We start from the raw sequence: 21,727 nt of genomic DNA on the forward strand, positions 1-21,727 counted from the left end.
AGAGCGTCGGGTCCCAGGTGGTGAGCAGTTGCACTGTGCATCACTCTTTTTGTATACTCGTTCATTAGTACCGTTGTTGTTGTTGTAATTTCTTTGTGTAGTTCCAGTAAACTGCCTTCATCTCAACCCTCAAGGTTCCAGGGTTTTTTTCTTTTCTCTCCTCCGTCTCCCCCCTATCCCACTGGAGGGGGGCGGGAGGAGTGAGCGAGCGGCCGCGTGGTCCTTTGTTACCGGCTGGGCTGAAACCACGACACATCACTAATCTTATCACACTATAAAGGGGTAGATGCACACACAGTTTAGATTACTTAGCTCAATTTTGTAGAAAGTTAGTTTGTTTCAACACAACAGCAAATATCCTAATCATCACTCCCATGCCAATCTACTTCCAATTCTTTTTCTATTTTTTAAACAGAATGTTAGTTTCAGTTTGATTCAATTCTTTCTTTCTTCTAAATGATATAGGACCTGCAGTCCCAAATCAATCTAATATCACTGCTATTAATAGGACCTAAATCTTGAAGTCAATACAGTATTTTTAGAGTACACTGACATTTTTGAAGTCACTATCACACACAAAGTGACATCCTTTTCTCCCTCATATTTCTAGTTGGTAGAAGCAAGACTAATGTGTCTGACCAGAAAATGCCAAGGGCAAAATGTGCAAGTGTAGGCACTCAGTAAGACCACCCCAAACTGATGCCTCAAGCCCTAGTGTCGTTTTTACATCTCACAAAGTTCTTTCTCATCCTGGGAACCTTTTGCCAAGATCTTTGTTCAAAACCAAGCTACCAGTAGGGAGACCACATGAAATCTAACAAAAATCTTAGCTGCAGTAACCACTTTTGAGATCCCAGTTTGGATCAATACCCGAGACAGTCTCTTGCGCTGCTTCAAAACACCAGGTCATGAGCTCATTACTTTTTGCAATCATCTCTGCCAACTTTCAAACCCACATGGCCTCTCCAGAGGTCAAGGCCTGCAAAGCCTATGATACACATACACACTTTGCTTCTTGTACAGGCTATACAGAAGATACATTCTTTCCTACTGACAAGATGCTAATTTTAAGCTTATACTCCTTATCCTTGGGAAGAAAATACATATAGTAATCCATAAAGATGACTAAAAACTGAGGGGGGGGGGGGGGGGGAAGAATGGAAAAATTGATGTATCACTTCTATGTGTCACGGAAATCTCAGTCCACCAAAACATTCCTACTAAACTTACATTTTCAAAAAATTAATAAATCTTTTATGCAAATATTGGGATATATACTAGTTTTGTCAGGTAGCTTGGGCATTTAAATCTCCATCTGACAGGGCCTCTGGTGGGAGGGAAAAAACTAAGCTTTCTTTCCCCTCTCTTAGAGAAGCTGTACTATGCAGTTAATACTTCAGATACAGGAGTATTTCTTCCCCTCTCTCCTTTGTGTAACACAAGATTTCTTTGTTCTCTTTTATTGAGAGATTTCTATTGTTTCTGCATGAGAGCAGGACTTAACTGTCATGTACGTAATATTTGCTACTGGTCCATGACACACCGACCCCCCTTTGCTATTTCTATTCTCTTCTTTGCTATTATTCCACAAAAACAGCTGCATTGCAGTGACAACACTTGTGTACCACTCTTGATTTTTAGCTGATAAGAGGTGCTATAGCATTTTAAGATGGCAAAGTGAAATAACACGCGAGGGCACTATTTCTACCCCTCTCAACAAACTTGGCTTCCTGTTTGCAAATACAGAGCAAGCACAAAAGCAGGGGGGAAAAGGGGAGCAGGCATTTCCATCTCTGTATGTTTATGCAGCAAAAGAAAAGGTGCACTAATACAGCCTTAACCACTTTTCTAGCAGAAGCTACCCAACACTGAGTTCTCTTAAAAAAAATTTGCTAGTTCCATAGTGACATTAGCAAGAAGCGAAGAATTCTATTACAGTGCTCAAACCAGACTTTAGTCTGCATGTGTTCTGCTGCTCTGGATCTACCATGTAACCCTGAAATCAGTCATTTAATCTTTCAGTTCATCAGTTTCCTTATCTATAAAATGAAGACCCCAATTTCCATCAATCTCACATTTCCAGGTTCTAAGTTCTGCAAGGCAGTATCTACTTCTTCCAAAGCATCTATATAGTGCTTACAAAAGGCACTATGACAAGAATGGTAGTCTAAAACCAATACGATAGCACAGGCGCCAGAACAAATATTTCTGTGTTCCAGGTCTCAGACAATCATGCAGGATTTGAGACATTTAAGTTATCAGAAGATTCTCAGGACTTCTGCTGCGGACAATCTTCAGCAAGTAAGAGATGAGATCCCTGGGTTCTAGACAGAGATTCTCCTGCAAGAGCCAGATCCGTTCCACTTAATAGTGAAACTCTGGAAACAGACACTTTTATGGTATCCTAAAGCTTCTATAGCCATCATCTTTTATACGATTTGCTATTCCCATACTTTTTCTCCGTGCATGGTATAGATCACACAACTTACTGCCTAGAATCTTGGCAGTTAAAACGTATAAAAAGAATTCACTGGTTTATCATACGAATTGCCAAGTATTGGTGTCTCTTCATATTGTGGAAGGCTTTTCCTGCTGTGCCAAGGTCAACCTGAGATACAACAAGAACAGATATGATCAGTGAATCTCTCAACACTGACATAACACAAAAGGAAAAAAGGCTTCGTATGACCACTGAAGTACCCTTAAGGAGGGGGTAAAGGCAGTGCAATGGTGGGCTACATTTTCCACTGTAGAACGTTTATTTGTATTCCACAGAAAGCAAAACTATTTCTTTTGAACTTGAGCATGCAATAAATTGGGAAGAAAACTGTTGGGATAGAAATAATGGGTAGGATTGAAAATAGTGATCAAGAGGGAATCATGATCAACCATTCACAACAATAGCATGCAGGTTACTATCAGATGCTCTTCTATTTTTTGCACATAGCTGTAAGAAAAGATGATCATATTTAATCCCAATATACATGAAGCTCTAGATCCTGTCTAGGCAAGCACTCTGACCTAATATGCCAGATCAGGTTGCTGCTTGAATTTGCTGCAGTAAGCCATATTAATTTCTTTTTCTTTTAAAATGGCTAGTTTTATATTCTCTTTGTATTACTGAATACAAAGAACATCTACACCATTAGCTCTAACAGTGCTGGGCTGCTGTTGCAACAAACAAAAACAACAAACACAAATCCCAAACAACACTTCCACCCCAAAACCAAAAAGTATTTCATGTCAATGTTAAGACAACTTAAGAGGCAGTGAAAACTTGAGGCTTTCTTCCATTAGCTTGTGAGCTGCATAAAAGTTTACCCTACTTTTACTGAATTTTCTTTGTTGTCATTAGTACATTTGTTTGTATGAGGTTAAGTTAATAAAATGTATCCGCAATTCATTTAACACAAATTCATCAACTGTTTAAGTCCTGCCATTATATAACATAACATTATATAACATAACATAGAGATTTCAATTTTAAGATTCCCACTGACTTTAGGAGACAAAAGTTTGAGAAGACATTCTTATGATCAAAAACACGTAATATGAAATATAATATTGTAAGACTTCAGAAAAGAACAATTAGATTTGCAGTTGAAGTAAAATTAATTTTTGGCTCTTCGTGGCTTCAGAGAACAATTACAATATACTTCATAACTGGAATTTCAAATGCAGTTAACAGTAAGTGATCTGGTCAATGATCAGTCCTACCCAAGAAAACACTACTTGCAAATAAGTAAGTTTGGGGGTTTGGTTTTGTTTTATTTTTTAAAGAGTAACAGTTTTCTACTATTGACTAACTTCTGTGGTAGTATTCCTCAGGTTTTTAATAACAGATCTTCAAGAACTCCTTCCTGCCATCACACCACATCTTCAGGTTTTTTCTGCCTTGCATGCATTGTAAAAAAAAAAAAAAAAGTCTTTTAAATTATATCCATAAAATCCATAAATTATTGCACAAGTTTACAATATATGATTTTTATATATATATAATTAGAGGAAAAAACCCTAATCTTATGGGGAGCATCATTCCTGCTCAGTAACAATATTTGACACTGGTAGCTCAAATTTCAGTAGGCTAAAATACTGGTGCAGAAATACTGCTGCAAGGAAGCTTGTAGAGCTTTGGTATATTTTTTAAGGAGAGAAATAGTGGTTTTACATCTGAACAACAGCTAGCATAATCTCATTTCTTTCAGTTCTATAACAAAGCTGGCACATCTTTCAGTGGAACTGACCCCTGCCAGTTCACAATGCAGAATTTTTGAGAGAGGAGACAGAAAAATCTAGCAGAACCTAACACAGATTGTAGAATCAAATCCCTACACAGAATTTTTTTCCAGCTCAAATAGTTCATACAAACTACGTGCATAGCTGTTCCCAGTCCATCCTACAGGGACTCAAATGTCGCTAATTCCAAATGGTCAAAGAATGATAACCAGAAAAATCACTTCTAGTTGTTAAAGAAATCCTTCATCCAGCAAATAAAGACCTGGCACAGAATGCCACTGAAGAACATTTGAGGTAGAGAAAGCATTTCTTCCACTACAAGCATTTACAGCATTGCTATGTCGACCATATTTTAAGCGCTTCCCTCTTAACACAGTGCAGAGGTGGCAGTTTTTTCAGAAACAGAGGTGGCAATTTTTATCATGCTACTTTAATTGCACAAAAAAAAGGACAGAAGAATAATACTGAGAAAATGCTACTAAACTATTTCTTACTCTTCATGCTGTGATAGGTCTGAAAGCAAATGAAAAATTTATGTAACCTTGTTTTTTTCATGTGAGGTGTTAAGGTTCAGACATAAGTGCACCATTGTTATAGTTGTGTGTCGAATTTAAGTCAGAGTTTTAAACTTTTAAACTTTTCAAACGCCTCTGAAATGGCAGAAGATATCAGTACATAAGCTTCCAATACCTGTTATATTTTACAGTAGTTTGGTGATAAATATTTGTACAGTAGAAAAGTTTCCCAATCACTTTTTCAGACTCTTCTTCCTGCCTTACCAATTTTGTTTTATTTTTGAATATATAATTATACTTCACCTGGTCTTTGCCTCATTATGTATTCCATCAATGATACCCTGACTAGCTGGTATACACACATAACATTTCTCAAGGTTCATTATAGACCATCTAGAGTCAGATGCCGCAAGTCTCCTAGAAATAAAGAAGCTATGCAGCTGCTCCTGCATCACATGTTGATATGCTACTACAGCTTTAATTCATCCAAATAAACTTGTTTTCATCTCCTGGGGCATGGAATGCCAGCTGGCACCACTGTACCGCAACTAGTAATAAGTTATAACATGTACTACTGCCATAGTTGTAGTGCCAGGAGTTGGACTCTATGATCCTTATGGGTCCCTTTCAGCTTGAGATATTCTATGATTCTCTTTCAGGACCTTTTCCAGTGCCAACTCTATACAGAGCTGGAAAAAAAAAAAAACAAAACATTTCAAGACTCAACTAGTAAGTCGCTCAGCAAGGATTAAGTGGTCAAAGCTGAAAAGACAGTCATTATCACTACCATTACCTACTCCATTAAAATACTAATATTGGAGTTAATCATTGTATATCTATTAGGCTAGTTGTCTCCATAACAAAATAATTAAACACACATTTTAAATCCTTAATTATGCAACTGTCTGTGAACAACATTAAATTTTAGAAAGATGTTTTAAGCCTTTAAGTCAACATATACATTAATCCTATCCCATTCCTACGATCTACCTGGAGTGAAAGCTGTTTGATACTTCTCATTCTAATGAGATACCACATTTGCTAAAAACTGGAAAGCTGGCACGTCTAAATAAGTGCACAGGAATAACAATTAATGTCTTTTTTTTTTCCAATTTAGCATTAGCAAGAACAAAACCTACACTATTCAATATATATGCAAGCTCCATTGTTAATGCAGTCATCTGGAAAAACTAATGTAATTAATATTAGACTGTTGTCTAGCCTGCATATATGGTTGACGTTTGTGCAATTTTTACTTTATGACCTTGAATCTGCAAATGAACATTTTCATATGTTCACGAGCACAATTCAATTACAAAGAAACTGTAGTATCTAAAAATCAATAGCCCATTATAGTATCCTATGATGGACAATTTTAACTGTATTTCATCTACTGAAATGTGATACTACATGCTATCATATTGCATGCTTGCAAAATATTGCAGGCCTTCACTCAGTTTGACTGAAGTCAGCAGCATGATCTTATCCAGCAGTGCAATCCTACACAATAAACAAATCAAATTTGCAAGCTTTAAAAAGAAGTTAAAAGCACTCAGGGAGAAAACCCACTAAGTCAAAGTACTTGCCAGCTGAGAAAGCATGCTGTGCAAGAAAAGTTGGTTATTTTGCAGCAAAGACCTTTTTTTTTTTTTTTAAAGCAGACATTTAATTACAGTTTTACGACTTTATGGAAGCAAGATCTGACTTCTGTTGCAGTCTGGATTGCTGAGCATTTTCGAGCAGGAGACTGGAAACTGACACTAGTTGAATTAATAATGTATGTTATTAATATATTAAAGATCTAAACAGTTTAATAAATTCATTTCACAGTGCTTTATGTCATGACAGCCACTGTTGCAACCATGATTCTTTCAAGCCAGGTATATATTTACCTGCCAGGAGGAAATGGGAGTTTTGGCAAAAGAACAACGACCAGTTAGCATACTAGAACTCAAAAAAACCTCCCCAGTCTGGGTTCCAACTAAAATATTCAGCTACAGCACTTTACCTGATAACCAGTTTTGGACTATCTTCAGGTTTCAAAACAAATAGTCTATTAATAATAACTGGATAATCCACGCTACAGAACTACCATTTCCAAGATCTCCACAGACACCCATTTGTGACGTTATCCTTGCTTCATGTATTCAAAGTTACTTTCTTAATACCAGGGGTTTGGAAAGATCCTTGAAAAAGAAAACAGCATTTTTTGGAATTTAATTCTGCAACAAGGGACAGATTCTCACAGAACACACAGGGCTCCAAAGGCAGCTAAACAAGATGCTAATTAGGTGGCTGACATACACAATAGAAAGGAAAAAAAAAAAATCACCAAAAAAGTTCTGTATTTTTCATATTGAAAATTCTGTTAACCCCTACAATGAAAGAGATGTTCGTAAACCGATTTCTGCAGTGAACTATACCAAAATCTGATGTGATAAACAATTGAGCAAAATAAAACAATGACTGTTCAGGGCAATTCCTTACTTTCATACTGCTTCTAATCAGAAAAGTCTCCAACTTCACACACAAAAGGACTGTAATGAACAAAAACCAGCACTTCATCTACACAGACCAGAATTTTGGGGTCACTTTAACTGCATCTGCTTACATCAGCAATAAAATATTTAAGCTGAAAGCTCACTTACAAGACTGAAGAACTTGAAGAAGAATCAAGGTATTTGATGACATTATATAGACCATAAGAATTTACAGCTTCTCAGACATGCTCTTGATTTAAACATGAGTTTTACTCGCAGAAAAGTGGAAAATATTACTTTGTTGATAGAAGCACAGTTAATATGCATTACACAAAAACGTACTTGAGTCAAAGGATTCTTTAATAGAAGGCCAAACACATTTTACGAAGTTATTAATTATGCATTCATTTTTAAAGGTAACTTCACCAGCTGAACTCTAATTTATAAAGACTAACAGAAGTTTGACAGTCAGTACTGTTTGCATTTTGATACTTAGAGAGACACACCACATCAAAAGAACACCTTTTACTCTTGTCCAAACAGTTAAAAAAAGGCATTACCACAAAGCCATGAAGTTGCCCAAGGACTGATGTTTTTACTAGAGATCTAGAATATTTATTCCAGAGCCTTCTCACCTGCAGTCTGAAATTCAGTAAACCAACTCCTGATTCCAAGTTGGTTGTCAGCCAGTTTGTTTTGTTTTCACTCAACAACAGAACAGCTTACGACTTCTAAACATATTTAAGCAGTACATTTTTGCAGACTCATCCATGGTGTAGTCATCTACAGTCAAATTAAAGAAAACTGATGCAAGCCTTGTATTTTTAGACAAGTACTCAGCCTATCAGAAAAAAGGCAATTATGTTCATACAAAATGGATATTGTGGTATATTCTGCTAAAATAACATTTGGTCAATTTATTCATCTCAAAATGGAGATGAGTGAATACTGGTAAGATTTTAAATAAAGTTTAAGAACCATTTCATTGAAGCAACATTTAGAAATCTGAATTACTCCCAAATTAAGATATTTAATAAACTCATCTTTGTCCTTTCTTCTTTTATTACAAAAACAGTTCATCTAAGAGACATTTGAGCACTGCTACTTTCTCACAGTATTGTTTATGCACTAATGAAAGCATAATTAAGATACCATATTCCATTCAGTATTAGTTAAACCTCTCATTAAAGTTCTGAAGAACAGCCACAGGGTGGAGGTAGATGCCTACAACTTGAAATAAGAGGCAGACACGACATACTCTAAGATTTGACCTTCATTTTCTGGTACATAAATATACATGGATTACCCAAATAAATATCACTCACTTTGAAAGTTACTAGAAAGCTAAATTGAGGAGGGGCTGGAGGGAAAACAGAGGACAAAAATAAACACTGTCTCCAAGTTATAAAAGTCTTTACCAAAAAAGAAGTTAAAATTGTAGTGAAATTACCATTGAAACAATACAACAAGTCCTTCTAGAATTTAAAACTGTGCAGCTCTATATACTAAGAGAAGTGAACTGGATCCCTGAGTAACATGCTTGTGATGGAGGCAGACAACAGAAAATAAGTATTGATGAGTTTTATTTTAAACTAAAGCCATAATCCTATGAAAAATGTAGTCCGCAGTCTTACAAGAAACTCTGTACAACTGAAACCAGAACTGAGTTTCATTAATATGTTACACACCACTAGCTGAAGTCCATAACTTTGGTTTTAATGTAAATCATATCTAACCACAGCTGAAGAAGAATCCTTCCTTATTGCAAAGCAGCAGGTACATAGTTAACGAATGGAAAGAATTGGATTTTTAAATGCAATGCTACCTAACAACAGTCGCTAGCCTTGAAAAGGTTTACTTGAAGACCTTCCAAGTGTTACAGAGATTCTTCACGCATGTACTGCTCAATATCCTCTACCCTTTCACACATGGCCCCTGTACACTTATATAATTAAGAATGGTATTATCAGGAACACATTGCAACAAAGCTGTGCAGTGGTTTGTGCAGCATGGGACTGTAATGTTCTTGTATTTTGTAAGCCCAAACCATTGATACCAGGGTTTAACTAGCACTCAACACTAAGACAACATAGTAAGTCTTACCAGCAGTCTTTACCAGCAAAGCCATATAAAAATAATTTCTTAATTACACTGTCCAGAAGTACACAGATTTACGTGTTCCAAGATTTCTTCTCCTATTTACTACATTCAGACCAAAGTAAACAACATCTGCTGCTCCCAAGTGCTTTTACTCTAAGGAAGCTGCAATGACCTATTAGTAAAATCATTCCTAAAGCTATGAGAAACAAGAGACTAAGGTAAACAACTGGGAAAAAAACCACAACTTAGCAGAGTTTTAAATCTGGTACTTATTGGTAAAACAGGTAAGCCAAACTACTGACTTTGGCTCCAACTTCTGTATTTAGCTTCAGACTTACTTGATCCGAGTTTTATCTTATTCTTCATCACTTCACTAAACTAAATCCTATACACATCATTACAAGTCTGAAGTGCACCAAAAGTGTATTTGCAAAGCAACTAGCAAAACAAAAATTTAGCTGAACTATGTATTTTCTTTCTGAAGTCATCTGCATGACAAATTTTTTTCACCAAGAAAAAGCCAGATGTATTCTGAGAAAACACATTCAGATATTAATTAGGTTTGAGCAGCTCCCTCTGATCAAAAGCAAATGGATGAGTAGCAACCAATATTCCAAAAGCATCAGCCAGCAAATACAGTAAAATGCATCTCAAAAATCTCTGAATCTGCCTGCATGTAGGTTAATTCTAAAGCATACAATGAAGCACAAAGTACCTTGAGGTAGAAACCTGACTTCTCACTAAGTGCTTTGGGGATTTTACTCAGGACTACCTCTAGCTTAACCCTGTAAACTGGATCCCCATTAGCATCTGAGGGACATAAGGCATGGTCCTGGACTAATCTTTCAATCTAATTTCATCAGAGAAGTGCAGCTGAAGAACTTTGAGACCACACTGCAGTGTGAAGCAAAGCACGGAAATGGAATGACTGGATATTCACCTGACCAACACACTGTTGACCCAAACTAAAATGCTGATGTTGACCCACACTAACACAGCCACAAAATAAAAAAAAAAATAATAGTTGCATGTAATTTCCCCCAAAAATTGCTCTCTCCCCAGGTGAAAGAGACCTTTATCTCAAAGACTATGAGCTTACATGACACACATGATTACCTGAGAGGCTCACCTCCAAAAGAAAACTTCAAGGCAGGGGCAAGTTCAATTAAAAAAAAAAAAATCATCATTCAGCCAATACCTTAGACAAAATCTCTTAGACGAGTCTTGAAATGAAAGCAGCTCTGGCCACTGACACATTGCATTTTTCTATTCAGCTACTTCAACTCAACATTTTATAGCTTAGAATACTAGTTTGCTACCTGTTAAGTACACACTGCTACAAAATACCCATGGAGACAACATTTAAACATTAGTTAGTTTTAACGCTGGTTGGTACTACTTCAGCAAAGATCAGCAGCATCTACTCTGCTGATAACACTTTAATAAACATCAGGCAGCATCACACTTAATCAACAGTACTGTGAATAGTTTTTCCTAACAGAACTCATACTTGTTTAAAAAACAACCTATGAAAAACTTAACTTTATTTAGCTTTATTATTAAAACAAAGAGTTAAAAGGTTGTTATGACATTTAGAACACGATGCCAGAGATAATTATAAAACAGCAATGAATCCTAATAAAAAAATTAAAATCACATATACTAAGAAAAGTCCCTGTCTCTGGGAGCCAGCTGTGCATAGTGTTCTTCCTGCAAGTAGCCCATCATCTTTCCAGAAAAAAAACCCAACAATAAAATTAAAGGCATCAGTAAATAAAGCTGCCATTTAAAACATTTCCAACTTATTGGGAAGTAATTCACAGAAAGTAATTACAGAAGAAAAGTCAGTGCTTATATTTTTTCTACAATCATGCAATCAGAGCACAAATGGGAAAAAAAGCACTTATATTTACACTTACTCAGTTTTTAAAACCGTGTGTACATTGCCATCATTTAAAGTGCAAGCTACATATCTGCTGAATTAACTGAAGGCATAACAGGTGAGATGTAAGTTAAAATACTGCCACCAGTAGTTACACAACTAACCACAGATGCCAGTAGCATATTTCAAACCCTGAACAACTTAGTGTGTTGCTTCTTCTTGAGTATTACCAGCCGAACACATATTCCATTGCTTTAGATACAATACTTTCATCTTTCCTAGGAGTTTGTCTGTCAGAAACCACCTAGAAGGTGGGAGGAAAGAGGAAGAAAGAAAATAAAGAGAATCAGTCAACACAAAGTTAATTCGTTTTATACCAACCAGGTTTTTTTTCTTTTCTTTTCCTAAGCACTACTGTATTTTGACAAAATACGTTTGAAAGATTTTCAAAACAAGCCCTTAACCTCTGGAAAAGTGACAAGTCATAAATTTATTATTTTTTATTATTATTTTGGGGACTAAACAGACTGAGTTTGTACTTGAACCACATCTTTAAAGAAATGACAGGAGGAGATAAAGGCAAGGGTCACACTGAAGTTAATGTGTGTACAGTCTCATATAACTAAAGTGAGATAGCATTAAAAAGCATATACTTATGTTTCCTTTAAAATACCTGATAGTCACTAGTGGAAGCCTTATATGCTGTTGCAAGAGGTCTCATTGTAGAAATCTTTGCAGGTTGTACTGGTGTGCTGACACCTTTTGTAGGTGGAGTGAAAACTGAAGAAATTGAGGATGTAGAGCTCCGTTCAAAATTTTCCATCACACTCTTAAAAAGATGGTTAATATAATGTAAACAAATACTTAAAAGCAGTAGTTCAACCTTTATTATCTGTAATTATCTATTATCTAGAAGAGTTTGATAAAATATGTTCACATCTCAAAGCTAGCAAAGACCACAGGTAAATTGCCTGTCAGTACAGAGCACACAAGTACACACCACCACCAAGCGTTTTCCTCACTGCATTCATTTGTATGTTGGGTTATGCCATCGCAAAGTAGTGGAAGCTTGTAATCTGTTCACTGTACGTACTAAATGTCAGCCAAGTTTGAAACAGTATAGAGAAAATAAACTGTAAGACTTGCAACAAACTTCAAGTACTAACTTTTTTCAGGCCCAATTGAACTAAGTAGTGTAAAATCCTCTCTCTAAATACTTCTAAAATATTTTACCTGATCCATATAGGACAGTCTCCAAGCCTTTACCATAAACTTGCAGCTTTTTGCTCAGATTCAATTTGCCAAGGAGTTTCACTCAGTCCCCTTACGAAATGCTAGAAAAGGAGTCAGAAGGCTCGATTTTGTAAGCTCATGTTTAGAAAAGAACGCATGTAGAATGGAAGAGGCAGCAAGTGACTTGGTAGGAACCACGAGTTCCACGAGAACCCAGAGAAAACAATGTGGGAAATGACAACCAGCCTGGGGAGACCAAATTTGCTGCATTTAGACTCAGTGGAGCACAACATTCAACCAGCCTAAGGACAGCAGAAATTCAGAAGGGCATCCGTCAGGAAACAGCTATCCAAAATACAGGATAGGATTGGTGTCCAGTGTGGGTAGCAGCTGACTCCACTCAGCACAAGGGGAACCCATGGAACTAACTGCTACTTTTCAATCAGAAGCCTAAGCACTGATGTCAAATCCATCATATCTAGTTTTCAATTGCAAGGAAGAGTTTTACAGCCTAATGCCAAACCCTCAATGGACTAGTGTCCAGAAATCTTTTGCCTCCAGTTCTACAGATTAATGTTATGGGTTTATTTGTGATATTTGAAAGTGGACACTATCCACAAAAGACATAATGAGAATTCAAAAGCAACAAAGATCAGATGCCTGACAATTAAATGTCTTGGATCATTACTTCTAGAGTTTCAGCTTATAGGCAAGTCATTGATACAAACTGGACACCAAAACAGTAAATAAGGTAAGAAGAGTCTGGAAGCCCTACCATCAGAAGCCCACAGAGGAAAGGGGCACTGAAGTACATTTGTTTCTGAATTTTAACCAGCATAAGAAATGTTTCAAACTGATAAAAAATGAAGTAATTGCAAGCTCAATTTCTAGGGCTGCCTTCTCAGAAGGGTTTACATTTGAAAGCTTACATTACTCTTTAGCATCACTTATCCTTAGAGGAGACCAAAAAAATAATCTGTGAACTATAAAAGAATGCCTGTCATTTGCTTAAGCTAATGTACAGTACCCAATGCAAAGTACTGCAAGAGTTAATGGTCAGGACATTATCAATGCCTAAAAACCAGCAGCTCATGATAAAATTAGACTGAAATACAGCCATGCCTACCCCAACCACTACTTACAATAAAGGGACATGGTTTTGTGGGGGCACATGGGAGAATAGGATCAGGACTGTCTTGCTAACAAATTTTCAGTCTGATGTACTAAGATAAACTGAAAACCCAGAATCAGATAAATAGTCACATAAAAAAAGAGGGACAATTAGGAGCAATAACAGTCTTAATCTGCCATCACATACCTACTACAGCCCCACAAAGTACCACAAATTCCAGTCTGAGAAGCTCTTTTATCTCAATTGGCTCTTATGTTATGGTTTCAATTCATATCTTGTACAGCAATATAATTCTGTGCATTGTAACTTCCAAGGAGTGCAGAGATTTCCCATAATGATCCTTCTCAGCAGGAAATCTTGTCAAATACTTAAGAAAAACTCAGGTAAGATATAATAGACTATACCTATATAACCAAACTACCTATGCTTTGCAATTCATAAAGAAAAAAATTAAAGAGGTCATTGAATATAAAGAGGAAGCCCAAAAGCAGTGTGCCTTATATTTAAATAAAAGCAGCTGTTAACTTACTTTATCTATACATGGCTTGACACCAATCATGATAGATTCACCAAAAATTCTTCCATCTTTGCTTAAGGCTTTCCGGGCTTGAAGCTTAGACTGGTATCGAATATGCATCCAGTTTCCTGTGTTGGACATCTATATGAGATTAAATGAAAATTGTGAAATTTAGCCTTTTAAAGAATGAGCCAGAATGTTTTCAGAAATAAGTCTCAAACTAAGACATACCACATGCTTTAATATGTTTCCATACTGAGCAAACTGTAGAAGAATATATGAAGCTGATGCTTGAGGATATCTGAAAGACAGAAAAAATACCCCCAAAATTATAACAAGTAGTTGAAGAATTCTGGTGCTAAAATACAACCAGATGAAGGGTTTTTAGAAATCCAAGAGACCAGTGTGTTAATGCCATTTTAGAAGCAGTGACTTGGGGAATATTATCTTCTAGGCATTTTTACTTCACCACACACCTCAAAGGTAGAAAGCTGCCTTTCCCACTTGAAAAAATTAACATGTAGCTTAAGTTAAGGTGCTTCACGAAAATATATGCATTTGCTGGCTTTAACCACAGTTGTATTTCCTGCAGAACCTAGGAATGCCAGACAACAGCAATGTCCAAGTACTTCTTTCCATATGAAGCAAAGACTTCACCCCTGATTTTTCTAATACTTTGGAAATCAACTTACCCAAATACTGTTACCCATGTGTCATCAAGTTGATCTTCTGAAGTCAGGGAATCACCCTGAGTATAAAAAGGATCTAGCTGAGCAGGAGATAGAGTAGTCTTCCTAGGCTGCCCAATACTTGCAGGACTGAACATACTCGAAGCTGTTAAATTGAAATGGCATTGCTTAACAAATTACTTTTGCAAGACAGATAAGCTTAAGAGCCTATAGTAAAAGAATAAATTCAGTATCAAGCATTCACTTGTATATGGAAGAGTTTGATGGGAGATTTATTTGCAGACACAGACAAACAGTAAGTCAATCTAAACTTCACGTCTGCAAGCATGCTAGTAAGTTTTATGGCTAGCAACCTAGCTTCCTCTTTGACCTCTGAATGCCAGCAGCTTAATACAGAAGCCAAATAGGAACAAGACAGCGGAATTAAGCTTAGCAAGAAGCCACAGGTTCATACACAAGATAGGAAACCTTATGAAGATGGAAGGTGACCCATCAATCTCAGCTGCTTCACTCAAGTACAACTACCTCTGTGCTCAGTTCAACAACAAATTTTGAATAAGGAAAAAGTAAAGTTGGCTGAAATTCAGTCAGAGTGGAAAAGTATTTCCTATTCACATCTGCATCCCTTTTGAAAAGCTAGTAAATAGAAGATGCAACTCCTTCACAAATTAGCAAGGAGTTGATGTAGCTTGAACAGTGATATCTTTGGATATTAGGAAAAATTTCTTTACTGAAAGGGTTGTCAGGTATTGGAACAGGCTGCCCAGGGAAGTGGTTGAGTCACGATCCCTGGAGGTATTCAAAAAGCGCGTCAACAAGGCACTTCAGAACATGGTTTAGTGGGTGTGGTTGATGGTTGGACTTGGTCTTGAAGGTCTTTTCCAATCTAAGTGATTCTATGATTTGAGTATTAAGGAAAGCAGTAAGGAAGTAGATTATGTATTTTCACAGGACATCTACCTGTTCCAGGAGTTGATGGCATAGTTCCAACCAATGGGCTCTGTGTTAGAGAAAAGCTGGCCTGTATTAAAATACAGAAAGTAAAAAATCATTCTTAGAGGTACATTCCACATATCAGAAGAGATCATTTTCAGGTAACTTAAGCATCAGGCAAGAATATTAACTGTTGCCTTAAGTTACTCCTAACTTTTAAGAGTAAGAACTGACATTTACATGTATATTTAATACAAGATTATTAAAAGTTATTAATGAAAAGTTATTTGACAATGTTTTTACATTCTAGCACACAACCTAGCAGATAGCCAGGACATCCAGTATGCCTCAGCTATTACATCCTGGAATTTCCAGCTGATTACTAAGCCTTAGAAGAGAACGCAGTTAACTTCCCTGATCAGAGGCTTAAATGCAAGTATCAGAGATAGTATGGGAGTGTAGAGCAAACTACAGAAGGGAAGCACCACAAGCAACAGGATTCAGGGTCCGTGTACAATTTTTTGTCATCTAACAAAAAAGCTACCAGTATACAAGAAGAAAGCTTATTTAGGTTTAAGGTGAGCTTTAGGTAAGAGGAACTGAAAAATCTGTTACCTAACACAAATCACACATGCTTTGTGAAACTAAGTAGCTTTAGGTATCCATCCTCAGCAACCTTACAGTTTTAACTTCTTCAAAATAGGCATCTCATTATTGCTGTAGTATAGTAATTCACACATTCATGTGCATCCTGCTGGAAAAGATGCCAGCATCAGAAGTTACCAGCCTCTGATTTTCACAGTCTAAAGGGCTTAGAAATCATGGAAGCATAACCCTCACTTGTATTCCTCATCACTAGACTTGCTTTCCCTCTCAACTACTTAGTGCAGCTGCACTGAAGGAAAGTATACCTGAAGTTTTAGCTGCTAGTAGTTATTTTCTTGTTAACATAGAAGGATTTCAACATCCAAAACAATTTTAGTGTATTTTTAGCCTGAATCATGGCATTTCTTAGATACGAGATCAAACAAACTACAGCACCTGTAGACCTAGCAACATGCCTTCTGACAGCTGCCTTTGTTGTTGTTGGTGGTGGTGGTTTTGTTTGTTTTGTTTTTTAAATATCCAGTCCTTTAAGACAGTATTGGATTCTGTGCTTCACAGAGAACTTGAACTTTCAGGATAAACTTTTCAGGAGGCAACACTCAAAAGACTGCTCATTCAGTGAAAGGCCTTCTCCTTGCATCAAAAGGATCATGTTCACTGAAAAAGAACCTACTAAGGCTTGACTGCTCACTTGAGGTAAGTAGCGGACTTTATTATTAGAATGACCTTCTAGAAGTTTTACTGTTACTCTCAAAATTAACCCCACCTCTCTGCCCAAATTTTGATTTTTATATTGTACTCAGCACAAAATTCCTTCTATTTCAGTAAGTGCCTCTATTGCCCACTAAAAGAAAAGATAACACGTATTTGGACTTTTCTGGCAATCAATAGCCCAATAAATACAACAAGGTGAAAAGCCACAACAAGTCTGCATCTGTCATGTACAAAGCATAGCAGAGGCATGATTTGCCTTTTTCATCCTCTACAGTATCAAAAATCAGTAACAACAGAAGATAGCTCCGTGACTGCAGCTCCCATTTAGACTACACAGGCACACCAAACACCCAGAGTAAGCAACAGCATGATCTGAAGACTCACCAATCATTTTGCTACAGTTTATATAACTGAGTTAAAGAATTCACTGAAGCAGTAAACTAGCTCACATCTTCTGCTAAGAATAGGCCAGTACCTAAGCCACTTACTGGTCGTCTTGAGGTTAGAGGCGTTGATCCAAGTCCTGGACTAGATAATTCATCATATATGCTCCTAACTGGTGGAGCACCGCTTTTATCTTTATGTGTAGGGACTACTGGTTGTGGGGGAGATCCTCCTGCAATTAAAAGAAACAAATGAAAAGCATGAGAAAACTTGTAATTTTACTCCACTGCTACTTGTTCTTGGAATTTCAACCATAAATTCAGCCATGAAAGATGTTGATTGTTTCACTGGGGGTTTGCAAAACCATCTGGCCTACCAAACTGCTCAGGTTTCAATGTTCTATATAAGAATATCACATATGTGTCAGAAACTACCTCCTTACACAAGTACCATCTAAAACTTTTAGACCTTTTATAATCCCAGTATATTCACTACTGACAGGAACTTGTTCTTTTTTATGAAGTTCTGAGCACAGCTACATCTTCCTATTTTAAAGGCAGGTTAGTAATGTATTTTAATTGTTTCAGAGACTAACTTCCCTGTAGCAGAGATGAAAAAGCAAGGTTTTTAAGATTTGAGACATTCTACACGCTAAAGAACCATACCAAAATGCTCACAGACATTGCACAAGCTGTCACATTCCCACCATCCAAATTCCCTTCCCTCCCACGTAATTTCATATTAAATAAAAATGTAAGCTCTTGAGAGCAGGCACTAGCTTGCATTTAGACAGGATGAAGTTAAGCCAGATTCTCTGCTATTTTGTAAACTTTGGGACTTCCAGTATAACAGAGAATTAAATTCACTGAAAGACCTTGACATATCTCTGAACACTTTGTGTGGGTTTACCCCAGCTGGGGTGGGGGGTGGGCATGGGGAGAAGCAGTTCAACTTAAATTAAGCTTTTCCAAAGTACTTTTCAATCCTAAATTCTGAGCTTCAAGACTCCTCTCTGAACTGTTTAACACATCCAAGAACTGTTACAGTCTATTATATAAAGCACTCTCCCATCAAGGTTTTCAGTTTAAGTGATATACTTTACCACTCATTTTGGGAGGCCTGTGTTAGTATCTTACTAGTTATCCCTTTTCCAGAATTGATACTCTGAGGCTGTAATAAACCCTTTTGAAAACAATTAAGTGAAATTCACATGACTATTTTCAATTTCATAAATATTTTCCTAAGAGGCTTGTACGTGGTGGGGACAGACAAGAGCAAGAAGCAGGAGACAGAGACCACCAATCATAGAATAACTCAAGTTGGAAGGGACCCATAAGGATCGTCAAGTCCAATTCTGCTTGAAATTGAAAGAAAAGAATATCTACAATTATCTTGCAGTACTTTAATCCTCAATTTCTCCTTCAAAATTACTAACACACTAACACCAACAGATATTTACATTAAGCCAACTGATTTAATACAAAAGGCAAGATCACCCATGACATGAAATAAATCAATGAAGCTGTTAACTACTCACTCACACTTTTCAGAGAAGAGACATATAATACCACCATCTTAGAAACATAGGTAAGGACTTCTTCTAGTCGAATCAGTTAGGTGGTTGGAAAGAGATGAGCATTTACAGCTAGGAAAGTCACTACTCCAGCCCAATTACAGCAGACATTAAGATGGTAAATACAACCGCTAGATACTAGTTAAGAAGTATTTCTTAGTTTATAGAAGTCTGACAATCTATAAGTGACTTATTAGAATTCATTGCAAAGAAATCAGCAGCTTGCACAAGCTGCATTTAGCTTGCCAGCAGAAATCTCTGTTTTAAAGAGAAAACATTGATGGCTGTATGTGCAATTGACTTGTAAAGAGACGTATAAACTGATTTTACATTAGGAGAGGTTCATATTACTTGCCCTGTAAAAGCAACCTTTCCCGGTACCCAAACTGGCATGGTTAAAACCTTTATTAAACTTAAGTCTACTTTGAGCAATTTAGCTAAACTCCACTGAATACATTTGAGCTCACCATTTATTCAATGAGTTGAGTTCATTTTCAGAAAGTTATAAAACTACAAGAATTCAAGTAGCCATGTAGAGCAATAAGACAAACCAAATCTTTACTTTCAGGTCAGTTTTTCATCATTTAACAAATTCTGACCTGCAAGTAGTGGAGACCTCATTTCCATTACACCAACTGAAGGGCCGCTTAAAGCACGTGGTTGCGGAGTCACTGGCGCAGGTAAATCGCCCATCAAGAATCCAGGAAGAAACTGAGCACTAGCTCCTGGTTTTGGAGATGTCGGGGAGCCAAGAGTCATTGGCTCTGCTCCTGTGTTAATGAAAACAAAATTTAGCAACATGGAAGAAGCCTTTTCCATTGCTTAAATAGTGGTTCTATTAAAGAAACGTAAAACAATATGCAGGAAGTGACTAAGATGGTTCTAATAATTTCTTTTCCAAATAAGCAAAGTTTATCATAATCTTGCGGGTTTTGCAATTACAAGAGCTGCCACGCTGAGACTTCGTTCTTAAAACATACTACTTTGCTTATGCCCGGATTTCTGATTTTGAGGGTAATCACGGTTTTGGGGTTGTTTTAAAGGCGCGTCTTACGTAAAAGCAATCAAGCCAAGGCTAGATTCCCCTCCCCAGCCGGCCGGTTCCGCGCCCCAGCCAAGGGGAACGTGCTTCGGCGGAGCACCGCGGGCTCTCGCTAGCCACATCGCGGCTTCTCCGCGGCCCTGCCGCCCCAGCCGGGCCCGCCACACCCCTGAGCCGCCCTGGGGTTCCGGGGTGCTTCAGGGACGGATCTTCGATCACGGAGCGCCAGCGCGGCGGCTGCTCGGTTTAACCGCAGAGGAAGGCACTTATCCCGGCGCGATCTCCCATCACCCACTCGAGCCCGGCGGCGGCCGGACTGCCCCCGACGCGTACTCCGCCTGGAACGAGGGACCGGCCCCAGCCCCAATCCCCTCAGCAGCCCAGAGGAGCGCGGGCAGCGCTGGGAGGGGAAGAGCCGGACAGCAGCGACCTCTGAGGCGCCTCGAGCCGCCCAACGGCCCCGCACGCGCCCAACCGCCGCACGGAACGGCGCAAGCGGGGCGAAGCGGCGCCCGGCAAAACCGAAGGGGGCTACGACGCCGAGAAGGGGGGAGCGGGGGCGGCCCCGCGGCCCGGCTTACCTGCGGGCTGCGGATCCATGTCGAGGGCAGCCACGTCGGCCCGGGCGGCGGGAAAAGGCCACCAGCAGCTCCGCCGGGCCCTTTCAAACGGGACGGAACTTCCTCACGCCGTCACTTCCGACCCGCCCTCCCGCCATCTTGTGAGGGGCCCTGGCCGGGAGGGGAGGGTGACGTCCTCGCGCGGCCCGCCCCCACGCCGTGGGGCAGGTGTTACCTCAGCGTAGAGGCGCGCGGCCGCCGGGCCTCTGCCCCGAACCGCCTACCTAACACACACACGACTTAAAGAACCATAGTTGTCGTTACAAATGCTTGTCCTGGACTATTTCTATGGGCTAAGAATTCATGGACCTGCAGCTGAGGTGAAGTGGGAAAGCTTACTCACCAGGGACAAGACCGTCAGTCATTTCTCAGGCTGACAGCACACACAGCCACCCACATATGACATGGAAATGCAGTGACCCGTTCCCCCATGGAAATGGGGAAACTGTAGAAGATTTTAGAAAATTTAGGACTATAAGGCTGTTAGAAATTAATACAGAATTAGTTAAGGTTATTAATGGCAACAGAGCTGCTCAACAGGCCATGAACAGCATTTTCAGCCTGCCGCCCAGTATAGCCCCAATCCAGGACCGGATTAAAACCCAGTCCAGCTAATCAGTAGAGACAGATCAAACAAAAGATGAAAAATCAGCAAGACAGAGGTGCTTAGCTGGGGAGTGATTAAAATATGTAGAGCTTACAAAGGTAAATGCAAAATAGTTAATGAAACAACCAGAGAGGTTTTCTCGGAATTGTGTAGGTATGAGACGTCAAGGTAAAGGGGACGAGAAGATGGCTGACCCAAGACGGACTTCGAAAACCACAGGGTGATGACCAGACAGAACGAGACAAGAATTGATGAAATAAGATGATGATGAGTGATAACGACATGGGAACCCAGATCAACTGGAAAATTACAAAGAATTTGGACTGAGATTATAAACTACCTAAAGGGTATATAAAATTGAGAGAAAATTTTGTGGGTTGCCATTCACTGTGGTGGTGGCCCAACTCTGAGTTGTTAATAAAGCAAACCTAGAGAAACCCATAACTGAGAATTTTTTAACAGAA

General features: G+C 38.4%; 1 protein-coding gene across 5 annotated transcripts in view; it reads right to left on the bottom strand.

Annotated features, from left to right (window-relative positions):
* Window positions 1-20,753, bottom strand: part of NUP35 (nucleoporin 35kDa) — a 58,550-nt gene extending 37,797 nt beyond the window's left edge. For 2 of the 5 annotated variants that reach the window (XM_010583231.1, XM_010583232.1), the window contains exons 1-8: window positions 20,618-20,753; window positions 19,594-19,764; window positions 17,526-17,653; window positions 15,745-15,805; window positions 14,788-14,929; window positions 14,327-14,396; window positions 14,108-14,236; window positions 11,887-12,042 (exon numbers count right to left, since the gene is read on the bottom strand). In XM_010583231.1, the coding sequence (XP_010581533.1) occupies window positions 11,887-12,042; window positions 14,108-14,236; window positions 14,327-14,396; window positions 14,788-14,929; window positions 15,745-15,805; window positions 17,526-17,653; window positions 19,594-19,764; window positions 20,618-20,636 (876 nt within the window). In that variant the 5' untranslated portion in view covers window positions 20,637-20,753. Of the gene's footprint in view, window positions 1-11,227; window positions 11,518-11,886; window positions 12,043-12,446; window positions 12,548-14,107; window positions 14,237-14,326; window positions 14,397-14,787; window positions 14,930-15,744; window positions 15,806-17,525; window positions 17,654-19,593; window positions 19,765-20,617 lie in introns of those variants that run through there. The other 3 variants (XM_010583229.1, XM_010583230.1, XM_010583233.1) reach the window with 3 other exon arrangements.
* Window positions 20,754-21,727: the final 974 nt, after the last annotated feature.

Source organism: Haliaeetus leucocephalus, unplaced genomic scaffold (assembly GCF_000737465.1).
Source record: "Haliaeetus leucocephalus isolate CR32 unplaced genomic scaffold, Haliaeetus_leucocephalus-4.0 Scaffold880, whole genome shotgun sequence".
NCBI classification, from domain to species: Eukaryota; Metazoa; Chordata; class Aves; order Accipitriformes; family Accipitridae; genus Haliaeetus; species Haliaeetus leucocephalus.